The sequence below is a fragment of the Pteropus alecto genome, unplaced genomic scaffold, assembly GCF_000325575.1.
Source record: "Pteropus alecto unplaced genomic scaffold, ASM32557v1 scaffold45, whole genome shotgun sequence".
Classification (NCBI taxonomy): domain Eukaryota; kingdom Metazoa; phylum Chordata; class Mammalia; order Chiroptera; family Pteropodidae; genus Pteropus; species Pteropus alecto.
Window position 1 is genome coordinate 30,134,881 of NW_006442491.1, and position 23,615 is coordinate 30,158,495.

General features: G+C 51.4%; 2 protein-coding genes across 23 annotated transcripts in view; one reads left to right on the forward strand and one right to left on the reverse strand.

Moving 5' to 3' along the window:
- The window catches only part of EYA2 (EYA transcriptional coactivator and phosphatase 2), a 144,530-nt gene extending 129,677 nt beyond the window's left edge, over window positions 1-14,853 (forward strand). The window contains exons 10-15 of the mRNA XM_025039735.1: window positions 1,647-1,707; window positions 1,964-2,042; window positions 3,578-3,692; window positions 4,654-4,775; window positions 6,308-6,408; window positions 14,064-14,853. Of these exons, the coding sequence (XP_024895503.1) occupies window positions 1,647-1,707; window positions 1,964-2,042; window positions 3,578-3,692; window positions 4,654-4,775; window positions 6,308-6,408; window positions 14,064-14,144 (559 nt within the window). The 3' untranslated portion in view covers window positions 14,145-14,853. The remainder of the gene's footprint in view (window positions 1-1,646; window positions 1,708-1,963; window positions 2,043-3,577; window positions 3,693-4,653; window positions 4,776-6,307; window positions 6,409-14,063) is intronic.
- Window positions 14,854-21,797: 6,944 nt separating this feature from the next.
- Window positions 21,798-23,615, reverse strand: part of ZMYND8 (zinc finger MYND-type containing 8) — a 106,040-nt gene continuing 104,222 nt past the window's right edge. For all 22 annotated transcript variants that reach the window (XM_025039911.1, XM_025039912.1, XM_015596994.2 and 19 more), the window contains one exon: window positions 21,798-23,469. In XM_025039911.1, the coding sequence (XP_024895679.1) occupies window positions 23,248-23,469 (222 nt within the window). In that variant the 3' untranslated portion in view covers window positions 21,798-23,247. The remainder of the gene's footprint in view (window positions 23,470-23,615) is intronic.

A 23,615-nucleotide genomic window follows, 5' to 3' on the forward strand; every position in this document is an offset into this window, starting at 1 on the left:
AGGAGAGGGTCGTCCACGGTGGCCACGGGGCTGGCCGAGCTCAGGCTGCTGCCTGGACCAAGGGACATTCCTCAGGGATGGACGCGGTCGCTTAAGTCGCACCTGCTCCATGCCGGGCACTGTTCTGAGAGGGTTGGTGATACCAGCTCACGCGGTGACATCCTCAGGACATTCTCTGGAAGAGGACACTAGTATTTCATCACTTTGGGGGTAGGAAGCTGAAGAATTGATAGAGCACCTTACGAAATGCTACACGACCCACCAGTGGGGAGTGCGCATGGGGTGGGCCCTCCCATGTCTAAATCACAACCAGGGGTTCTCCAGGTGTGGTCTTCAGACCAGCAGCATCAGCATCACCTGGAGACCTGTTAGAAATGTAGGTTCTCTAGCTCCACCTCGGACCTATCGAGTCTGAAGCGCTGGGGTGGCCCGGCCATCTGTGTTCGAACACCCATCCGGGTGATTCTGATGCTTGCTCGAGTCTGGGGACCAGACGCTTCAGCCCTCGCTGCTCAGACTGTGGTCCGCGGACCAGCTGCCTGAGCATCACCTCGGTGCCTGGTAGATGCCAAGACCCCCAGGGAATCGGGGGAAACAGTGAAGTTGAAGAAGCACTAAAAGCCACTGGTTCTCAAACTTGGCTCATATTGGTGCCCGCTCAGGAATCTCTGATCTGATTTTCTTGGTCTTTCTGTGGCCTGGGTGTCAGTACATGGAGCTCCCTGGGTGATTCTGATATGCAGCCGAGGTGACAGCCACCAGTGTCGGTAGCAGGAGGGCGTTGTTTTCTGGCACCGAACCAGAAATCTGGAAGGGGCTGGAGACAGGGTTGGCTCAGCAGCAGCCAGACCCTAGATCGCTGTTTCTCCAGGCCATTAGTTCTTGATGGGAGGCATTTCGGGGTGTTTTGATGGTCCCAGTATGTGAAACCAGCTACTGGCCCGTAAAGGGAAAAGGTTTGAGTAAGCAGCTAATAGTATCTGCCATATCCACTTTGGCCCCAAAAGCTTCGAGGGCTCCCTCCCCTGACCCCCAGGAAGAGTAGAATTTAGGGTCTCGAACTGGATGGAATCCACTTCCAGTCCCAGGGCTGCCACTTTCTAGCTATGTGACTTTTAGCAAGATACATAAGCCGTGTGAGCCACAGTTTCTAGGTCTACGAGATACTTGCCTGGATCGTGGTGAGGTTTCTTGTTAATGCATGCACAAGGCCTATCTCCACGCCTCGTATAAGCAGGCGCTCAGTAAATGGCAGCCGTTATCACCAGTTACTTTCAGTTTTCTGGGAAGTCTTGCAGGCTCTGCTGTGTCTCCTGCTTTCCCTGACAGCCCATCAGGACAGGTTTTCAATCGTGCGTGTGGCTGCGGTCCTAATGCAGCCCTGGCAATAGCTAATGTTTACTGAGTGCTTACTCTATGCCAGACTCTGTTTTAAGGGCTTTTCATCTAATAGCTTGTTTGCTCTTTAAAACATGCCTGTACGGTAAGTGCTTTTATCGCCCATGGTGTGTGAAGGTGGAAACGAGGTCAGAGAGGTTAAGTAACCTGCCCAGCATCACTCAGCCGGGCAGCAGAGGACGGTGGAGTCCCAGACTGGCCGCTCTACCACCTCCATGGCCTCTCATATCCCACTCTGTGGACCGCAGGAGTGGAGCAGAGAGCTTCGGGGTCAACTCTGCTTGCTCACCCACCCTTCCATGGAGAAAGGTGGGGAGCAGGTGTGCTTGGGGTAGGGGAGACAGGAATAGAGTCAGCCAATGGCTGTCATCTGCTCCTCACCCACGTTAAGCCCCAGGAAATGCCCAGGGCTTCTGTCAGGCTGTTTTCCTTCCCATAAACTGAGGGGAAATTACCCGATGTGTCAACAGGCAGGGAGCTCACAGCTGGCAGGATGCCAGTGGCAGCCAAACTCCTTCCTCTCCCCCTTGCAGCCTCTGCTCCCTCCTCCCCGCACCTTCCCCAGCTGTTTCTGCCTCACAGAACCAGCCTGGGGACGGCCAAGACGGAGCCTGAGGAATGTAGCCTTTCAGCCCGGCAGCCATGTATGTACTCAGCCAACACTCAGGGGCCTTATTACTGAGAAGGTTTATTTTATACTTTTATTTTTATTAATTACTAAAGAGAAACATGGATAGTGGAAGGCCCCTAGCAGGGTCTACCACAAAGAGGAAATGAAAAGCCCCAAGAACAGAGGAGTTTGATGCTTTTCTGGAGGATAAAGAAGGCCAGCGTGGCTGGAGTGAGGGGCACAAAGTAAGGGATGGGACGAGAGAGCTGGCGGAGTCCAGATGGTGCGGGGCCTCGCAGGCCACGGGCAGGGGTTGGGACAGCTCGGGTCTTCTGTGCGGGAAAGATGACGTCCAAGTAGCACGGGCACGACATAGCACTTCGTCCCAGTGAACCCGTTCTTCCTTCGGCAAACACCGATCCAGCGCCAGCCATACGCCAGCCCCTGCTACGCGGGCTGAGGCTTTGGTAGTGAACAAGACCACCTTGGTCCCTGCCGCCGAAGAGCAAACAGTCTCGTGACCAAGGCAGACATCAAACACATAATTACACAGATACATTTTAAATTATAGTTGTAAGAAGTGCTATGAAGACATATCGTACGTTGAGAGAGTGTAAAATAAAAGGAACTGACCAGGATAGACCTTCAGAATAAATGACATTTATGAGTGTGAAGAATTTAGCCAGGCGAAAAGGGGACAAGGAATAAAGAGGAGGCCACTAGGGCTGGAATGGAAGGACATCAGGGCCATGTCAAGAGATGATACTGGCAACTAAGTAGGGGCAGGGTCATGGGTATCGAGTCCAAACCTTATCTTAAGGGCCCTGACGGCCTGGAGAATGACGGTCGGGTTTAGAAACATCATAGCGTGGGCTCTGGAGGTTCGCTGCCTCGGCGCCAAACCTGTCTCCATAACTTCCTCTCTACTGCGAGCAAGTCACAAAGCCTCACAAAGCCTCAGTTTCCTTACCCGACTAACCTAATATCACATGTCAATTTTACCTCAATGTTAAAAAAAGAAAGAAAACTCTAAGGTCACTGTGGGAATGAAGTTAAATAAGTCATGTTAAAAGCACAGGGCCCTACATACAGTAAGCACTCAAGAAATGTTACTCTTTATTGCTTTTTATTAATTTTTATCTCCATTGTAACAGTGTAAGTGCTATAATTGGCATGTTTTGTTTATCTCTGTCTATTCAGTGCCTATTAGAATATTGACCATGCAGAAGGCACTTCTGAATTTTTTTGGATGGATGATGAATGGGTGGATGGATGATGAATGGGTGGATGGATGATGGGTGGATGGATGGTTGGATGGGTGGATGGATGGATGATGGAAGGATGGATGGGTGGATGATGAGTGGATGAACGGATCAGTCAGTGGATGTATTGATCGATCAATCAATCAGTCCCAAAGTGAGATTAAGATCACTGGATTGAAGTTGACCTTGCATAGCATCTGATTTGAAACCTCAAGGTATGGTAGCTAGACTCCCTTTCCCTATCCCCACCCTCTCTCGACCCTTTCTGAAATGACACCTTCCCCATCTTTATTTTCTGTGTCCGTAGGCTTGATAGGCGCTCCCAAAAGAGAGACCTGGCTACAGCTCAGAGCTGAGCTGGAAGCTCTGACCGACCTCTGGCTGACCCACTCCCTGAAGGCACTAAACCTCATCAATTCCCGGTACGCGGGGGCCCTCGTCTTCCCTCATGCCACTGAGCTCTTTCCCATTCAAGGGTGGTGCCTCCTCCATTCCCACACTTGGGGGATAGGACTGTCGAAATTCTCACTTGCACACTTTCCAGACATTTGGTAAAGCTGAGGTACGCAAGGCACCGTGGACACCTTGTGCCACAGCAGATAGCTGCTGTGAGATATCAGGGCCCAGCAGAGCTAAAGACCTTTGTACGTGGGTCCATCTTGTCCTGTCCACCTGCCAGTCACAGCATGGTCCTCTGAAAACCTATTTACAATCTACAGGAATGTAGTCATTTGGTGGGAATCCAGTGAGTTAAGGAGGGTCCAGTTTCATTCAAGGCCTTCCCAATAAAGTGCCTTTTGCTCTTAAATGAGATATCTGGGCCAGAAAACAAATTACTCCCCTGCACTAGCATCAGAAAAATCTGGTGCCCCTACATACGAATGGTTAAAATATGGCAGCTCAAGAGCTGCATCTGTGCTACCGGTGTGTCTTGTTGGATGGATACACACTTTGTCCCGAAGACTGGAAAAGTTAATCCTTAGCTCCAGGTCTCTGGGTTCTCTCAAACTCTCAGAACTGGCATGGCCCCACTAGTTTACCCCAGGCCCCACCTCTCCCTATTGTCCTACACTTGTTTCATATCACTCATTTACATTATGGATAGGCCCCTGCCACTGTTTAAGGGTGTAGCCCTTGCAACAAACATTTGCTTTTTAAATAAGTATTACACTTATATGACATTTCAACATGTCAGGCAGCTTCAGGCTTAAAAGAGAAAAACAGCTGAAGATTCCTTGGGCCCTACCCTCACCTGAAGATGACTTAGCCACGGCCTCCAAACCCCATCAGAATTCTCACAGGCTCCAGGCTCATGCTCCAGGGTGAGGAAGCGTGGCCTAGTGGTCCCTTGAAGTTCTAATCCACGGTCTCTTTTGTCCTCAGGCCAAACTGTGTCAATGTGCTGGTCACCACCACTCAACTAATTCCTGCCCTGGCCAAAGTCCTGCTGTATGGGCTGGGCTCCGTGTTTCCTATTGAGAATATCTACAGTGCAACCAAGACAGGTAGGGGGAACCCAGACCTCGGTGATGCGGGGTGGGAGGGTGAGGTTAGCGGTCCATCCGGGGAATGGAAAGTTTATGGGAAACGGTACTAGGGAAGTTCAAGAACTTGTCCACGTTCGTGACTCACATCCCCAAAGCAACCCTCACAACCCACGTGCTTGAACTTCTGCTTCTAGAGAAATGGGTTAGGACCTCAGCTTTCCGAAGTGCGTGTATTGGTGTGGATACCTGCAAAGCTGCTCTAACAAACACACCCCAAATGCTTACATCAGAGTCAAAGCTTATTTCTCTCTCGCATGTCAACAGACCAGAGGTGAGCGATCCAGGCTGGTGGGGTGATCCTGCCCTCATACTCACCCAGGAACCCAGGTCCTTCCCGTTTTATTATTCCACCATCCCCTATGGTTTTATTCTCATGTAAGTAGTCAAGTCAGGGTCCTGCAACATCGGCGTCCAGCTTGTGGGAAGGAGGGAAAGATGAAGCTGTAATGCGCATCCAGTATTTTAAAACAAAGACTCAGAAGGGATGCACTGCAGTCTGCTCACCTCCCTTTGGCCCATCTTAATCTGTGGCCGCAACTAGTTGCAAGGGAAGCTGGGAAATGTAGTCCATAGCTGAGTGACCGTGAGCACAGAAACCTCAGTTTCTTTACCTCTTAAACAGGGATTATGTTGATTCCAATTTCATAAAGATTGCTGTGCTAGTTAAATGAAAAATGTGAGTCAGTGGTTCCCAACATGCGGGGGCGGTACAGTTTGTCATCCTAGGGGACATTTGGGAACATCTGGAGAGGTTTTTCATTTTCACAACTGGAAGAGGTGTTACTGGCATCTAGTGGGTAGAGACCAGGGATGTGCTAAACATCCTGCAGGCTCAGAGCAGCGCCCACAGCAAAGAATCATCCGGCCCAACATGGCAGTAACACCCAGGCGGAGAAATCTCGATGTAGGTGAAGAGCTTAGCAGAGAGCCTATGTAGAGTGACAACGATTATTATTGTTATTATTGCTCTTTCCGTTATTGTTATGGTTACTAAACTTGCTGCCATGATCAGGAGGAACTAAGATCTGAATCCAGTGAGTCTGGATTTATGCTGCTGCTCAGACACTGGGAGAATATGAAGAGGTGGTTGTCAAGAGATGGACCTGTGAGCACCACCGGCGCCTCTGCTTCTTAACTCTGGGATCCTGGGCAAATCACTTCACCACTCAGAACCCCATCTGTAAAATGGGTCCGTCACTCCTGCCCCAGACAGCTGCATAGACTCCAGAGCCTGCTTCAAACCCCTGCACTGCTGCCTCTTTTGCTGTGTCACCCTGGACAGGCCCCTTAAATTCTCTGCGCCTCTGTATTGTCATCTGTCACATGGGGATGATTACAGGGCACATCTCAAATATTTGCTGGAGGGTGAAATGATTAATACCTGCCCCTTAGGAAGGCTGCACACAGCAGACGCTCAGTTAGCGGTCATCCTTCACCATGCTCCTGGTCCTCACCGAGCTGCTTTTCTTTCCTTCCTTCTGCGTGTGCAGGGAAGGAGAGCTGCTTCGAGAGGATAATGCAGAGATTCGGCCGGAAAGCCGTCTACATCGTCATCGGGGACGGGGTCGAAGAGGAACAGGGAGCGAAAAAGGTACTTCTTCCATCTCTCAGGCTGCTTTTCCTCCTCTCCTGAGTCACCTCGCGGTTTTCAAGGGCTCTGTACACAGATGCCCCCACCTCCCGTGGCTGTCTGGGTCGCGTCTCCCCAGGCCCTTTGCTCGCAGGTCCATTCCCATTTGCACATCACAGAAGCATCCTGAGCAATTTCCTTTTGCAAATCCCCCTCCATGCGTTTGGCTGCCACCCCTGGTCGCCCTGGATTGTTTCTGGGACAAGTGCTCTGGGAGCCCAGAGACCTGTGTCAGGGCAGGCCAGTGGGAGGGCTGGTGCACGTGTGTGTGTTTTATTTAATACTCCCCGATCAGATGTTCCAGGAACCCTTCCCAGTTAATAAAGACAGCATTAAGCTAATGAAAAAGAAGTCCTGCATTTGCGAGCTCAGGCCCACGAGGAGAGGGCCGGGGGTTCTGGTGGCCGCAGCTCTGTTCCTGGAAAAGAAACAGCTGCCAGAGTCGTGGGTCTGGACCTGTCAACAGCATCCCAGAGAGCCTGCCACCCCCCCGCCCAGAGGCCTGGGAAGTGCATTGTTAATGTCACAGAGCTTAATTGGGGGGACCTGGTTTCCCCCTTCCCAGCAGCAAATTCCAAGGAAATGCAGAAACGCTGAGGGTCTCAGCAGATGAAACCCACAAGAAGAGGGAAGGGCGCGAGGCTCCTGAGCATGGGGCTCGGGAGAGGGGAGCTCAGAAGGCTTCGCATATACTGTTCCATCCCCTGGAAGGCTCCTCCCCTTTCCCCGGCTCATCCTTCAGGCCACAGCTTCAGCAACACCTGCTGGGCCGTTTCCTGACCAGCTCCCACTCTAACCTTCCCGCTGGCTTGGCCAGCCTGTGACTCCCTCCCCCGGCCTGTGACTCCCTCCCCCGGCTGTCCTTACTCTTTCTTCAGGATGTTGCCCCCTCTCGTCATGAGCTTTACCGGTGTGATTGGTGGCTTGAGTACCTACTGTGTGCCTGCCACTGTTGCAGGCACTGGGGATCCCACAGTGAGCAGAACAGAGAGAGCTCTCACCCTTTACTCAGCTCCCAGCCTGGGACAGGCAATAAACACCTAAGTGTAACATGCATGTCAGGTGGCGAGCAGAGCTTTGGGGAGAAAAAAGCCGAGAATGGGAACAGAGGGGACTCGGTGGGTGGGGCAAGATGCGAGTGTAGGTAATAGTCACACACGCCTCGCTGAGAGGTGACATCTGAGCAAAGACGGGGGAGAAGGGAGAGGGAGCCCAGCTGATATCAGAAGGAGGGCAGTCGGAGAAAGAAACCAAGAAGGTCAAAGTCTGAAGGCCGGAGCATCCTGCAGGGAGCCAGCGTGGCCCCAGAGCTGGCGGGGAGTGGCGGGGAGCTCCGGCCTTCAGCCCTTTGGGAGGCAAGGCCAAGGAGGTAGCCGGGCCCTCGGGCAGACTTCAGCTTTACTCTGAGCACTTCTCCTTAAAGCATATTTTTTTAACTTTAAAAATAAATTGATTTAGAGTAAAAAAAAACATTAAGTAAATGATAGTAACAGAGGTGACACACAGGGATGTGGCCAAAACGGCAGCACGAATCACATGGATCGTCACGTGAAGCGCCGCTCCAGGGCGAGAGCTCAGGTCCGACGTTACTGGCTAAAGCCCCTGCTGGGCCCAGGGGCGTCCGGAGCCTTCTTCCCCCTTCAAGTTCAGATACAGCCCCAACTGTGCCCTGAGCACATGACAGCGCTCAAACCAAGCTTTGCTTCCATCAGAGGTGGATTGGAGGACGGCTTAGGCCCGTGGCCCCGGGCGCCTGTACCTGCCCTGTTTCTCACCTGGAGAATGGCAGGGACATCTATGAGCAGTTGCTTCCTTCTCCCCAGTTGGAGAAGGAGCAAATGTTTTAAAATGACCCCTTTATTGTCCTGGAATGAAACACTATTGTTTCATTTGGACTATTTATCACCACGTTGTCCGAAAGATCGGAATCCATGGTACTATCAGAAAAAGTCATTTACACGCAGAAGAACGTGGGCTTCGACATGTTGATGTTTGGCGCAGAATTCTAATACCTGCACCCGAACTGCTGTTGCTGTGGTTGTGACCCAGCGAACGCAGACGGACTCAGGTGAGCAGCCTCGACCGTTCGTGAGCCAGGTGAGGTGCTGCGGCCGTAACCCAGTTTCTCCAAACTGCTAAGCAGCTCGGGGAAAGTTCTGATAAAACACAGGTTTCCCTCGGTTTACCCGGTAGTTGCATCCCTGGAAAATTCAGGTTTCGGCAAAAGCGTGCACATGTCCGCATGTGACATGTAAAGTGGAGTTAAGAGTCCAGGTTCAGGGTATTCAGATCGGGGTTTGTACTTACTTGAATATCTGACAGCACATTCGAAAATTGTTCGGGTCTAAGGTGTGTGGGATGAGGCAGGACACCTGCCCACACGTGCAATGCCCCCAAATCATCGTGACAGTCAAAAACCACGCATCTGGAAATTACCACAGTGACCTCCAGGGGGCAGACTTCTTCTCCTTTGAGAACTGCTGGTCTAGGGCCAGGAGGAGGGGGACCGCAGGGAACTGCCTCCTTAAACTCTGTGTCCTCGGCACCTCCCTCGCCTCACCCTGCTGCCAGCCCTGCTCCCACAGAAACATGTGACCAGGGGAGCACATTTTGTCCTAAACCCCCGCTCTGCCACTTTCCGCTGTGTGGCCTCCAGCAGGTGACGCCATCTCTCTGAGCTGCCTTTCCTCATCTGTCACTGGCTGCCGAGAGTGTGCACATAGGACGCAACGCACAGGGGAACTGGGCAGAGCCCAAAGCTCTGTTGTACTCTTACTCCCCCGGGCTGGGGGCTGCGGGAAGAGGCAGAGGGGGTTCTCTCTCCTGTGGAGCCAGCAGAGAAAGAAAATGTGAATGCTGATTCACGCATAACATGGAAACCCACCCAAATCTCTTGTTTACTCAAAGCCCGTGGGAGAAGCTGTTGCTGAGGGCACAAATGGGTGGGCTCCGGTAAGGGCTGGGTCAGCGGGTCACAGCCGGCCCAGTGCCGCCCAGGTTCTGTGCGATGGGGTTTGGGTCGCCAGGGAAAGCAGACAGCGGTTTAAACAATAGAGGTTTCATCTCTCGTGTAAAACACCCACAAGCTGCCAAAACAGCACCAAGGACCCAGGCCGCTTCCACCCTGTTGCTCTGCCAGGCCCAGTACTGCTCTTTCCACAAAGCCCCACCACCCCACGCCCACACTCCAGCTGCCAGGAAGGGGAAGGGAGAAGACACCTCTTCCCTTTAAGGGCACAGCCAATAGGTGGACGTCTCTGCTGCTCAAGTTCCATTGGCCGGATTTGAGCCACATGATCACGCCTTGCTGCAAAGGTAGCTGGGAGATGTCGCCTTTGCTCTCAGCCACCATGTGCCCAGCTAAAAAAGATGGGAGCTTCTGAAGGAAAGGGAGGACAGATGTTGGGGGGCAGCTGGCAGAGACTGTCACACTGGCCGTGACGGGTACCGAGGGAAGCCCGAGCTAACCTCATGCCCTAACCACTACTGTCGGATACTGACGTCATCGTTGTATTTAATCCCCAAAACCCTTCTGCCAAATGGGTGTCATTCCACTTCATTTTCTAGAGGATGGATTAGAGACTCAGAGAGGTTAAATAATTTACCGAGGGTCTCACCGCTGCTACGTGCAAACTGATAACGTATTTTGCCCCCAAACGCCTGGCAGGAAGGGGGTGGACTTCGGAGTTTAAAACACAGTCAGTCCACACCCCTGAGTTGGTCAGATGAGAGTGGAGTCCACCAAAGAACACTAAGGCAGCCCCCCATACACCGAGCTCCCCTAAAAACTTCTGCCGGCATCTGAAGCAGCCGCCCAGCCCATTAGTGAGAAACGCTGTGCGCCAGCAGCTAGCCCTGCCCGATGGATGGGAGTCATTAGCCCAGGCCGCCAGACACCTGAGCAGCGTGAAATATGGCGACGGGAGAAGGGGCTGTGACTGTTTCGGCTGACAGTGTTGTTGATATCTCCATTTTAGTGGGTCGTTTGTCTCCACCTCTCCGCACGTGATCAACCCACCTGCACTCTGTAGCCATCAGGCCTGGGATGGAGGCTGCTGGGGCATTCTCTTCCACCTTTGCTCATTTCCTCCCAGAAAAACGAATTGCACTTTTTAAAGGGGGACAGGATTGGCCAGGCAGCGACCAGAATCCATCTTCGCGGAGAAGGAAAAGCTTGGCCGGGTGAGAAGAGGGTCGGGAGAGCCGGGCCAACTGGAAGGCCTCAGAGAGATGGCGTCTGTGGCCCATGATGGGTAGTATTCTGCTTTCCTTGAGCACAAGAGAACGTTCCCAATGCAAAGGCTGGTTCTAGCAGTTTAGAGTCTGCAAAAACAGAGAGAGGAAAAAAGATGTTTGTTGAGGACTCTGCTTGAGAAACTCACCTTCCCTCATCCTCCACTCCTCTTTCCATTCCTTCCAAAATATTTCCTGAGCACCTGCTGTGTGCCAGGAGCCGTGCGCTGCAGCAGCGAACATGACGTTTCAAGTTCAAACCCTACTCATGGTCTTCGCCTTCTGCCTCGACCGCCTCCCCCCCTGTTGCATGGCTCTGCCTCCTGGGAGGCCCGCTAAAATGTCACCCCCTCCCCAGAGCCTGGGCTAATGACCCGCCCAGCTATAAGAGCAGAAGCCCTCTCTCCAGCTGCCTTCTACCTCCCCCCATCCTCTTTCCTCCATAGCACTTACCATGAGATGAAATTATCTTGTTTATTTCTCGTCTGTGGATTTATTAGCTTTGACTCCAGAGAGCCCCATGAGTGTGCGCCACCTGTGCAGAAGGCCCTGTTTGGGACACAGCAAGGGACAGTCAGACAAAATCCCTGCCCTCTAGATAACCTCCCCACCTCAAGATCCTTCATTTAATAACATCTGCAAAACCTCTTTCACCATGTAAGGTCGTATACTCAGGTCTCAGGGACTAGGACGTGGATGTCTTTGGGGGACTGTTATGCTGCCTACCCTGAGTGAGGGTGAAGGCGAACAATGCCAGAAAGCGTAGGGTAATAAGTGCAGAGCCGCCAGAGGCAGGAAAGGGTTTGAGGTACTCCAGGAAGCAAAGGGACTCCTTTATACTTCCTGCCCTGTGGGCACAGAACCTCACAGGCTGCAGAATTACCACGAGAACTCTGGGCAGCCACATGATGCTCGAGCACCATCTCTCCACTCAGTAACTGAAGGCCAGTGACTGTCTTGAGGAGGCTCGGAATCTTTTAGCGGCAGGTAGCAGAAAACCTCCGTAACGATGACTTAACACTTGCGCATCTAACGTTAGAAGTAGGTGTACCTAAGATGTTTCAGTGGGCCTCCCTTTCCGTCATTTTGCTTTACCTGTCTAACCACCTTTGGCTTTTTATTTTCTGGTTTGATCTCAAAACGGCTGCCACAGCTCCAGGTATCACATTCCAACACGACAGCATCCAAATAGGAAGGGAAATGAAGGAGGACTTTCACCTCAGGTGCTTCTCTCTAATCATGAAGGAAAACCTTTTCCAGAAGCCCTTAGCCAACTTCCTCATTGGCTTCAACAGGTCACCAGTTAGGAAGGATACAGGACAAATCCGTGGCAAACGGGGCTTGGGTTGTCACAGCTCACTTAGACAGTCGCAACTCATCTGCTACGTCTAGGCACACACAGCATCGCCCAATTCAAGGTTCCGGAAGCAAGGAGAAGGGAGGATGGCCATTGGGCAAGCAGCGACTTTAGCCAATGGTTAAATTTTCCACTGATAAAAGTGCAGTCAGTGATCTTCTCTGGAGCCAGACATGACCTCTCTGACTCATCTGTGAAAAATAAATAGAGCGCTTCTCTCAGAGGGTTCCTGGGGGTTACATGGGGTAAGGCATGTGAAGTGTTGACACAGCGCATGGCCCGTCATAGGCCCTCGGTGGCAATGACTGTGTCACAGCCATTCCCGGCCTGCCCCGCATTCCGCTTCGCGTAGGTCGACTTTCTGTTCTCTCTCTCCTCTCTCGCTTGAAAAAAATGTTTATGTGTTTAGTTTTGTTTTTTCGATTCTGGGGTTTTTGTTTGTTTTGGTGGTTCAGTGAGGTAATAAACAGAGCACCTAGCGTGGTGTCTGACTCAATAACGGTTGCTTTAAAAGATTACCGTTTAAAACATCGTGTATGTTCTACGCAGGCTTACACGATGACATCCAAACCCTGCATCGGGCACGACAGGAACTTGAGTCAACCAGGCTTTCGCCACCCCTGACCCCACACGCACACGCGCACGCACATACACACACGCGCGCGCACACGCACGCACACACACATGCACACACGCGCACACACGCACACGCGCACACGCACACACACCACTTCACGTGGCTGTGTTCTCGTCGCCCGACCCTCTGCGTCCTTGCGTGTCCTTGGCTCACCCAGGGACGCCCTGCCTGGGGTTGTTCTTCTACCACCCGCCAGCCACGAAACCCTCATTCATCCTGCAGGACTCAGCTCCCGCACACCGCCTCCCCTGGGACACCTGCCCTAGCCCCGCCCCATTCTCTGCCACCCAAAAAGGAGGCTGCTTCCTTTTTTCGGCTCCCACGACATTGTATTTACGCCAACCTGAATGAATTTTCTGTCTCCATGACGTAGTCTTATTTATTTCTAAACTACCGAAGCCCCCTAAACGTCCCCCCGTCATGCGTAGTTGCCCTGCATCCTTCGTGACTTTGTCTTACATTTATACGTATATGTCCTTGTGCCCGTCGACAATCGTACAGCAGCTACTACTTATCAAGCACTTAGTACGTGTGCTGCCCGGCACCGTGAGGAGCCACGACAATCCTACGCAGCAAATCTTGTCCACATTTTACCATCAAGCAGCAGAGCAAATTGCCTGAGGTCACCCAGCTAATAACAGTAGAGCACAGCTTGGGGCAGGGCGCTCTCCTTCTCACCGTCATGCTGTAGAAATCGTCCCCAGATTCCTCTCTCCACACAAGTGACAACTTCTGTTGTATCTGCATACTGCCTACACTGTTATCTCCATACTGTGTTCCTTTCAATCAGCTCACTTCTATTTAGAACCGAAAACTTGATCCCATGACTAACACAGAGCGAGCGTCACCTGCTGTAAAGAAAAGGAAAAGATAAAAACAGAAAGAAAACAAACTGCCATTCTAGAAGTTCACTATGGCTGCCCAGCGCTCTCCGGGATCAGCCCTATCTGTTCGAATGGAGATTAACAAATGTTGGGGAGCGGTTAAAGACACACCAGCACCAAGCTGAGACTTGCTTCTTAAAGTAGCAGGATTGGGAACAGATGTTTAAAAAGGCATAGCTTTCTCACTGCGTGATTTAGGTCCACACTGGTCCCAGGGAGGGGAGAGGGCCAGGTGGTGGACACACTGAGCAGCCCAAGACGAGCCAATCAGAGCAGGTAGAGAGGGGATGGAAACTGGTGGGCACCAGCCACGGGGCAGGGCGGGGCGGGGGAGGTTGCCCACGACATCACGTGCCTCCCAGTTTGGAACATGCCCCCAGGCTCTGCTGACTGGAGTTGACACCTCCTGAGGCTCTGATATGGGTGCGGCATCTGGGGGGCTGCAGGGGGCTGCCAGGGGTGCAGGGCGGGGACGTGACCGTGTGGGTGGTGTTCTGTGTTCCAGCACAACATGCCTTTCTGGCGGATATCCTGCCACGCTGACCTGGAGGCGCTGAGGCACGCCCTGGAGCTGGAGTATCTATAGCAGAACCCACGCATCGCCACCTGCCATCCCAGGCGCATCCACTCGCCCAGGCCCCTCGCCCTCCCGCCGCCCGCCAGACGCCGGACGCTGGGCAGGGTCCCTACCGCCAAGAGGACATGTCCAGTGACCATCTCAGAAGCTGTCCTTTCAGCCCAAACGCGGGTCCTGAGAAGCAGAGTACCCAGCCGTGGCTCTGGAGTATTTAACTTTGGGGAAAAGGGCTGGCTTGGAGTCCAGACTTTTCTACAAGACTCATAGAACAAAAGCAAGGAATCGCTGATTTGGGGGAGGGCTGGTTCTGAGGAGGGGGCAGGCTCGTTTTATTTTTTCTTTTTAATTTATGGACTAATCTCATTACTCTGGTGTTATGCTCTCGTACCTGTGTTGTTGGTTTTCTTAGTCGTCGGTTTGGTTTGGTTTTTTAAGCTGGCATGTGGGGTGGTGCACAGTTCTAACTTAAGCATTCTGCTCCATGTTGTACTTCGATGGGACAATCATCTCTGAACAGTTAGTGGGGGAGGCAATTCGGGGCCTTCGGGAAGAGCTCATTTTTGCTCATTTTTGCTGTTAAAGACCTAACCTGACACATTGTGGACAGTGCACGTGCCTTATGCTGCCATCTTGTTTTCTAGGGAGAGGGACCCTGGGGAGGAGGCGGTACTTTGTGACAGATAAAAGGCATTAAATAAAACCACGTTTACATTTTGAAGTGGGTAGGGTGTCACTACTTTATTGCCACCCTTGAGGCTTCTGAATGTGTTCGTCTTTCCAGAAATTTCTCAGTTCAAACTGGCTTAAGCCAAAAAAAAAAGTCTTCGTTCTGTCAGCGATGGAGGCTGCTTTCCACCTCAGATGCTGGCTGCGTCCGGAAAGAGGCACTGGGGCGATGCAGGGTAGGGTAACCGGAACAGCTTTGGGGGCACTGTGGACAGGCTGGTCACCTCGGAGGAGGTGACACTGGAGCTCAGACCAGGATGACGAGAAGAGCTGGGGAAAGCATTCCAGGGAGAGGCACGGGAAGCACAGTGTCGAGGTGAGCAAGAAGGGGCTTTCCAGATGCAGGGAAAGAAGGGGGGCCGCAGCGGCCCGAGGCCAGGTCACAGGCCAGGGGTCAGAGGTCAAGACCAGATCTGGTTGGACCCTTTTGGTCTTGGATTTGGGATTTTATTGGAGTTTGGATTTTAGTCTAAATCCAATGAGAAAACACCAGAGAGTTTTAAGCAGGAGAGTGGCATGATCGATTTACATTTTTTAAAATCGCTCTGGCTGCTGTAAGGGAACGGTTTGGAGGGGGAGGGATGGAGGCAGGGTTCCAGTCAAAAACAAACGGTCGTGGGATTCCTCATAAACTTAAAGGGGATTTCCTAATTTTACTTTATAATCTACACACAGTTTACTGCCCAAAACACAAGTACGCATCTTGATGTATATTTCCCTATGATTACATTTGGGTGACCACCACCCAGATCAAGATGGAAGACATTTGCAAGCCCCCAAAAGAGCCCCCTCGTGGTCCTTCCCAGCCTCTGCCCACATTCCACCATCGCCTGGGTTCTGTCACCTGGTTAGGGCTGATCCAATTCACATGAATGGACGCATACAGGACGTACCCTCTGTGCCTGGCTTCATTCACGCCTGGTGTTTCTGAGATGCCTCCGGTTGCTGCATGGATCTGCAGCTCATTCTGGGTAAAGGAGACTCTGAGCTGAGAACGCTGCTGGACCATCCATCCTCCCACAGGGCTTTCAGCCCCTCTGGTACCAGCTCAGCACAGGTGCAGCTATACTCCTGGTGACCACCAGAGGGCAGTGCAACCCCGCAGCCGGCCCCGGGCTGCCCACAGGTGTCACCTGAAGTCAAGCCTGGAAATGATGCAGGGCTGCCCTTGAAAGGATTCCAACAAGCATCTCCTTCAGACGGGGCCCAGGCGTCAGTGATACGCAGACCTGCCTCATCCACACTGGGGATCCCACCAGAGAGCAGGGTCTATGCCAGGAGGCAAATGGACACTGTAGTGGCCCCGGGAGCAACCCAGCACCCCAGGGCCAGAAAGTGGGGTTCCTGTGCTCTGCCCAATTTTAAAAGTTGCCTGCTCTCATTTTTAATAATGTAATTGTAATAATAGTTTAAATTGTTTGAAATTTAGGGGGATTTATTTTTATATCCAGAAGTTCATTTGAGGGTGCTGATAAGCCGGCTCTGGCCAAATACTGCTTTTTAAAATGCCATCATTAAGTATTTGGCAAAAAAGTGAGTATTTGGTGGGCTCTGGCTGCAGGTGGGGGGGGGGCGTCTCTTTGTCCTTGCAGCCCCCTCTCCCCGCCACTCCATGAATATCTGAGACGCAGGACCCTGGGGTCCTACAGGCAACCCGGGGTGGTTGAATGAACGCTGTAATTACAACTCCTGCTTCTAACATTTATTAAGCACCTACTCTGTCCCAGGCACTGGGCTAAGCCCTTGACCTTCGTTAGCTCATTTTATTCTCACAACCACCCATGCCCTGTCTGGAGAGGAAGGATAGTGTGGTGGTTAAGATGTGGGTGTTGGGTCAAACCCCAGCTCTTCCTTTTACTACCTGTGGGAACATCACCTCTCTGAACCCCAGCTTTTCAGTTGTAAAATGGGGATGACAATAGAATTAACCTCACACATTTGTCGACAGCATGGGGGCATTCCGATATAAGCAACACTTAGAACAGTGGCTTTCAAACTGTTTTTGATTGCATTCCTCAACAGGAAATGCATATTACATCAAGACCCAGTATAACATAGACACACCCAGTATAACATAGACATACACATAAGTGTATGTCTGTCATGTGAGTGTAGAATTAAATGTGTTTCACACAGCAATGGCTACCCATATTACTCTGATGCATCCTTTTTTCCATCTTGTTCTGTTTTGTTTTTAAAGGATACAGATCACAATCCACTAGATCAGTTTCAGAACCCATTGTTTGGAAAATACTAGTTTAGAAAAAGGCTTGGCAAACAATATTGTTTTTATAAGGCCCAGAGAGGCGTTGTGGCTTGCCTAAAACCTCGCAGCTGAAAGATGGCACAGCTTAGGCTCCACCCCAGCATCTTCGACTCTTAAATTAATGCTCTTCAGCCCAGGGTTGCAAACTGGTAGCTCACAGGCCAGATCTGGCCCACAGATCAGTTTTATTAATGTGCTCTTCACATTATGTTTTCAAACGAGAGATTTAAAATGAGAGATTTAACTCAAAATCTAAATTTTCAACTTGTCTTTTTTTAAAAGAAGTGGACGATCTGATGACACTTGACCTACATTTGCACAACCCCATTTAGCTGCTGCAGGTGCTCTCCAGGCGTGGCCATGTGCCACAGTCCCCACCACACCCCGTTGTCCCCCTGACACACCAAAGTCAAGCATCAGTTACCATTTAGCATCAATCACATAGGCCAGCTGAGTTTTTCATAGTAGAGAAATGTTTTTCCTGTCAAAAGTAGAAAAACAAAAACTAAACCAAGGGACCTACATCTTTCAAGGTGAAAATCGATGCGCAAATCTATTCTAACAAGTTTAATTTACAAAGAAAACATATTTGCATCAACTTTACCTCCCAACCTGTTCTGCTGGTGTCTCTCCCTTGCCTGGTCCTAGGAACAGAGTTTGAAATCCCCAGCTTTAACCACTACCCTAATATCTACCTCTGTCTGTTGATCTACCGCTGTGTCCCTAGCACCTGAAATTGCTCAGCTAAGAATGGGTGCCTAATTAAGAATGAACGAATGAATGAGTGGCTTTTATAAAAAAGCATCTCCAAGAATGACAAAGATACAGTAATAGTTAGGAGCAGGCATCACTGTGTGTCATCAAACCGGGTTCAAGTCCAGCTTCTGCCACTAACTAGTTGTGTGACCTCAGGCAGCTTTCTTGGTCTCTCTGGGCCTGATGTCCTCAGCTGTCCAAAATGCAGGTTATTAGGATGCAATGTATGTAAATTGCCTGGAATGAATCAGATCCACTCAGGGAAGCAAATCTGGGCCAGGAGTTTGGGGTAAGTAATTTGTGATGGGAATTAGACCTTACGCAGTGGTGGTAGGAGCTGGGGGAGAGAAGGTCTGAAAAGGGGCCTGTGGAGCCACCGACCGGGCAATCTGAGAAGCCGTGAGGCAGACCAGCCGCCCAAGTGAGTCTGCGGAGCGGCACTGGCAGAGAACTCAATGGAAAACCACTGCCACTGCAGCCACGCATCCAGGGGTGGCCCAGGTGCTGACGTCCAAGAACCAGGAAGAAGACCTGGATGCAGCGCAGAGGACAGCAAGGACCAACCGGAGCCTGCGGGTTGTCAGCCACCACCGCGAGCCACAACAACCTTGCAAGAGAAGAGGCTGTGGCTGCTTTTGCACCCTCAAAAATCTCACGCAAGTTGCTCTTTTGGTCAGTTCCAACTTGGAACCAGTCGAGGAAAGGGATTCTGGGAAATGTGTTTCCAGCTAGCCAAATTGACAGTACACATTGGGCTTACTAAACTCTTCGACTTTAACTGGGTGAATTCTGCTTCCTACAACTGACCTGACAGAAACTTTGGATAGTTCTGCAGTGGATGCTGTTTGGCAATTTCCCATCTTAGGAGTCTGCTCCAGCAGCAACTGAATCTCACCTTTCCAGCTGTGCTTGTGCTTAGAATGTAAGCATGCGACCGGGACCCAGCCAATCAGATGAACCCAGATGGGACCCAGGCTCAGTGAATTAAACATATCAGATCCTACTTAGACTCAGTCAACCAGATACTCCCGCTAGGCTTAGCCAATCCAGATACACCTGTCTCACCTCCCACGTGGCCCCAGACCACTTTCCCTCTCTAATCTCATCAGCCCCACCCCCACCCAAAGGCCTCCGCTCTGGCCCCACTGACCTGCCTTCTCTTCCTGGAAGACACCAGGTCCCTGCCTTGGGCCTTTTACAACTGCTCTTCCTTCGTCTTGGGATGTTCTCCCAACAAGGCTAGTGGCTCTCAGCTCTGGCTGCCCATTAGGGTCACCTGCGGAGCTTTAAAAAGACAGATGCCCAAGCCTCACCTCAGAGAGACTGATGTCATTATTCAGGGAAGGGAGTGGCATCTGGGCATTGCTGGTGTGTTTTCTATCTCCCCAGGTGCTTCTTCTAATGTTCAGCCAGAGTTTAGAATCGCTGCCCTAGACATCATGGCTGTGTCCCCACCCTCTTCAGGTTTCTGCTCAAAGGGCAGCTCCTCAGAGAGGCCGTCCATAATCACACCATCTGCCTCCCCTCCTTACCTGCGTATTTACCTTCAACGTGTCTCTTCCACCTAAATTGTATTATATGCATATTTGACTGCTTCCCACTGAGAATGCCAGAGGCTGCACCTGCTTTGTTCAGTGCTGTGTCCCCAGGGCAACGGCTCATACAGAGTGCTCAATAAGTTGCCCAAATGAACGACTTTGGCCCACTTTTTCCCTGTCTTGTTGGTCCAGCTCCTCTGGAACTGCAGTTCTGTGTACATGCCACTAGATGGCGAGAGTGCCCGACTGCATTCACGGTCATCCCCAGACCGCTTGGCCTGGTCCCGCCCCCTGCCTAGCCATTGCTAAGGAGCAAGGACCACGGCAAACCCCGTGGTGCCTTCTCTCTTCTCCTCATTCATAGATTCAGAGACATTGGGCATCGGAAAACACTCGACCCAGACTAAAGTCAGAAGAAGAACGCCCCACACTTCCAAGTCCCTCCCCTCTTGTCTGGCCACTCATTGACCCTCTAAAGGTGCAGCCACTTGAGACGAGTTGCACGGGCCCCCCTCACACAGCTCATGACTTTGGCCCTGCCCGTGTTCAGAGACCAACTGAGGGCTGTGACAGGCACCGTCTCCTCTTCCACGTTCCAGGCCCACCCACCGCAGAGGCACGGAGCAGCGCTGGACCCGTACCAACACGGAACACCCCAGGCTTCGGGTTAAGGAAGAAAGGACAGAAGAGTGTGTATCAAATGCAGCCATTTCTGTATAAGAGGGAGAGAGGAACCGTCCTCTGCCTTGGTCTGTAAATGCAAACCGAAGGATGCACGGGAAGGGAACTGGGGGGCTGGGGAGGGACCAAATACAGGGGCCTTCTCAATCTTTCCACATTTGAGACGTGTGTCTGTATATAGTAAAAGTTAAAATTCAACATCTTTATTAAAGAGACCATTTCTCTACCACCAAGTAAGCTGCTTCTTCCTGAGCTGTCCTTTTTTCTACGGGAAGTTGCACCTGGGAAAGGAAGGGAGGGAATCGGGGGCGGGGGCGGTGGTGGTGGTGCCAGGTTTACCTCAGGGGAGGAATGCTGAGGCTGCCTGTGTTTAAACGCTGCCCATCACCTAGGAGTCGTGTGGCCTCCATCAACATCAGCAGCAGCAGCAGCAGCCCAGCCAAGCCCTGGAGACACAGCAGTGAGACGGAGGATAATGAGGGGTGGGAGTCAGGGAGTGACTACGGAGGGGCATCTGAAAGACAACCACAGAAGGGTGTGCAAGGCCCAGGGAACAGCAGGTGCAAGGGCCCACAGACGAGAAAGGGCCTGGCTTGTTGGAGCTGAAAGGCGACAGTGGAGTGGCCACGCTCCCCCCGTCAGCCTCGCCTTCTTCCCCTAGAATGAGCTGTGTCTACCCCCCACTCTGTGGTCTCCAGGATAAATACAGGGAAGGTGCACATACGTGCCCTATAGAAGATAACCTTTTTTTAACTTAAAAAACGGCAAAGAATGCCCCATCTACTGGAATGAGTAGTTAACTAGGAGTCCAGTTAGAATCTTTCACTCGTTCTGTGGCCTTGAGCTAGTCACGTTTGGGACCTGTTTCCAAAATGGCCGGGGGGAGATCACATCAGAGTGGCCAACACCCCTTTTTGCGGATCAAGGGGAAAACCACAGCCCGCCCGCCCTGTGAGAGCCTCACACCACCTCAGACCACCGACTCTGGAACAGACATTGTCCTTCCTGCCCCGCCCGCTCCTCTAAGCCACACCAGTCTTCCTGCTGTTCGTGAAGAATGTCAAGCTCACACGCGCCCTGGCTCCTGTGCACTTGCTGGTCACTTCTGGGCCGCTCACCCACTTTATCTTCCCACAGCCGGCTCTTCATTCAAGTCTCTGGTCAACTGTCCCCTCCTAAGAGAGGCCTCTACATGGTCCCAGCTAGCACAGCCGCCTTCGCCCTTGGTCCTGCTCTACACCGTCCCCATTTCGTCCCCTTCACGGTCCAGCAGAGGGCCTGTGAGCCAAAGCCAGCTCATTCTCTGCTTTGGCACAGCCCATGAACTGAGACTTTTTAAATGGTTGGAAAAAGATCATTTCTGTGACACGTTAAATGACCAGGGTGTGCCTGGGCAGCGCTCAAGTCACGTGTTGCCCACTCGACTATCAGCTCAGGCCTTCGTCTTGGCCATGGAAGGACAATTCGCTCCCCTCCCACTGTTTTTCTAAAGACTGACCCAGGACCTCCCCTCTGTTTCACATCTGTCAAAAAATTGCAAGGGTCTGGACTTCCCCGGAAAGCACCTATCGGGGGGCGCCCTTCTCCGTAATGCGTCCACCACCTGTGGAGACGTGCCTCTCACGGCCTCGGTCAAGCAAACCTGACACGGCCATCCCGACCAAATGGAAAACTGCAAATTCGAGGACGACCAAGCCATTTTTCCAAAAACAGTTTAATTAAAAAAAGGCGAAGAATCTGAAAAAATTGGGGGGAAGGGAGGAACCCAAAAGAGCATACCGTGTGAGTCTACTGGCTCAGTCACAAAGAAACACCGTCATCAAAAAAGATATTTAAGTTTAATACAAATTTTATACAAAGAAAATGTGAAAAAATACTTCCATATGCTAAAAGCAATTATGCTTCACAAATAAGGCCAGCTAGGCTATTTTTTTTTTTTTTTTGACAACTGCAATTCACAAATGTTCTCTTCTGTTTTCTCCTAATACTCTTTTTATTTCTTCTCTAATATGGGTAACTAGCTGGAAACTGTACAGTTCGCATCCTCTTATCAACAATGAAGAGAAAGTAAACGAGACTAAAATGTACAACAAAATGTACTGGAATGATATCGTACAATTAATTTCCTCATATACATACATCACCTTTTGCTTTGTTCAATGCTTTTTCTTTTACACGAAATGTTACTACAGCATACGTAGTGTAACAGACAGCATGGCGGGTGTCTTTTTCTCTCGCACTGCCTTTGCTTCATGCTTACATAAAAACATAAAATTCCATCATCATATAAATACTACAGACATGCTTCATCCCAGACTCAAAAGTCCTCTGCGTGCGTCTTGCCTCCGAGTTCTTGCTTCCGAGAAGCACAGTCTCTCTCGTCAGGTGTGTGTGAGTGTGTTTAAGGGAATCGCGAAGCAAAGCTTCCTGTTTCAGAGCTGACGCCGCCGAACGCTTCCTGCGTTCGTCTCTTCCTGCGATCGAGCGGAACGGGGCTTGTTGCTGCTTCTCTTCTGTAAACGAGAACATTACACGTTTTCCCTTTGATGAGTAGAGTCACCACTGAAATCACATAAAATAAACTAGCCTCTCCATGTGTCCTTCTGGTCCAGAGAGCTTGCATCTGGTAACATAGTAACGTAGTATTTGAAAGGGGCCAACAACGGTGCGATGTGACGTACCCATAACGTCGTCGAAGCTGATAATTCCCAGTGTCCTGTGTCTAGATGTCCAGATGACAACGGCTTGTGTTCCCCTGGGCACCCCGGGATGAGGACCTGCGTGTGGCAGCCGTTCCCGGGCCCAGTCCCCATACCATCGTGTGTGACAGATGGGCTGATGGACCAACCCTCTCCAACATCAAAACATTCTTTTTGTTGTTGGGGTTTTTTTAATTGCTTTTCTTTCTCTTTTTTTTTTTTATAAGTTAAAGTCAATACAAATATAAAAAGGGGAGGGTACTCTAAGTTCGATGACATCCACAAATTGTACATTATTTACATCTAACGCGTAGTTTCATGGGGGTCGAACGGTCCTCAGTCGAAGCTAATGCTGGACGTGCTGTGTAGTGTGGGTGCCTTTCCGTGCAAAGGCCGAGTCCGAACGTTTGTAATTCTCCAGTCTGACGGCGGGCGGTTCTCCCGCCTCACGTTTCCTTGCGGTTTCCTGTTTTCCTGGGGTCGGTTTTTTTTTTCCTCCCAGGGGTGGATGGCTTGTGTCGCAACTTGTCCCTAGTCCCAGAAGGTGTCCAGCCGAGACTCTTTCGGGAGGAGACTCTTCGCACTGGTACCGGCGTTGTGCTCAGAACGCGATGAGCCTCGCTTCTCATCGCTGCTCCAGCCACTGGACTTGCCACTCCGGGGATGGTCTGGGAAGGAGACCGACAGAAAGGGACGTTCAGCATCCTGCCTGCCTCCCCCGATGCAGCACGTCCCCTGCGGGAGCCCCCCGCCCCGCCCCCCACTCCACCACACCGATGCCTAAACGCTGCCACCACTGACTTCCCGAAATTTG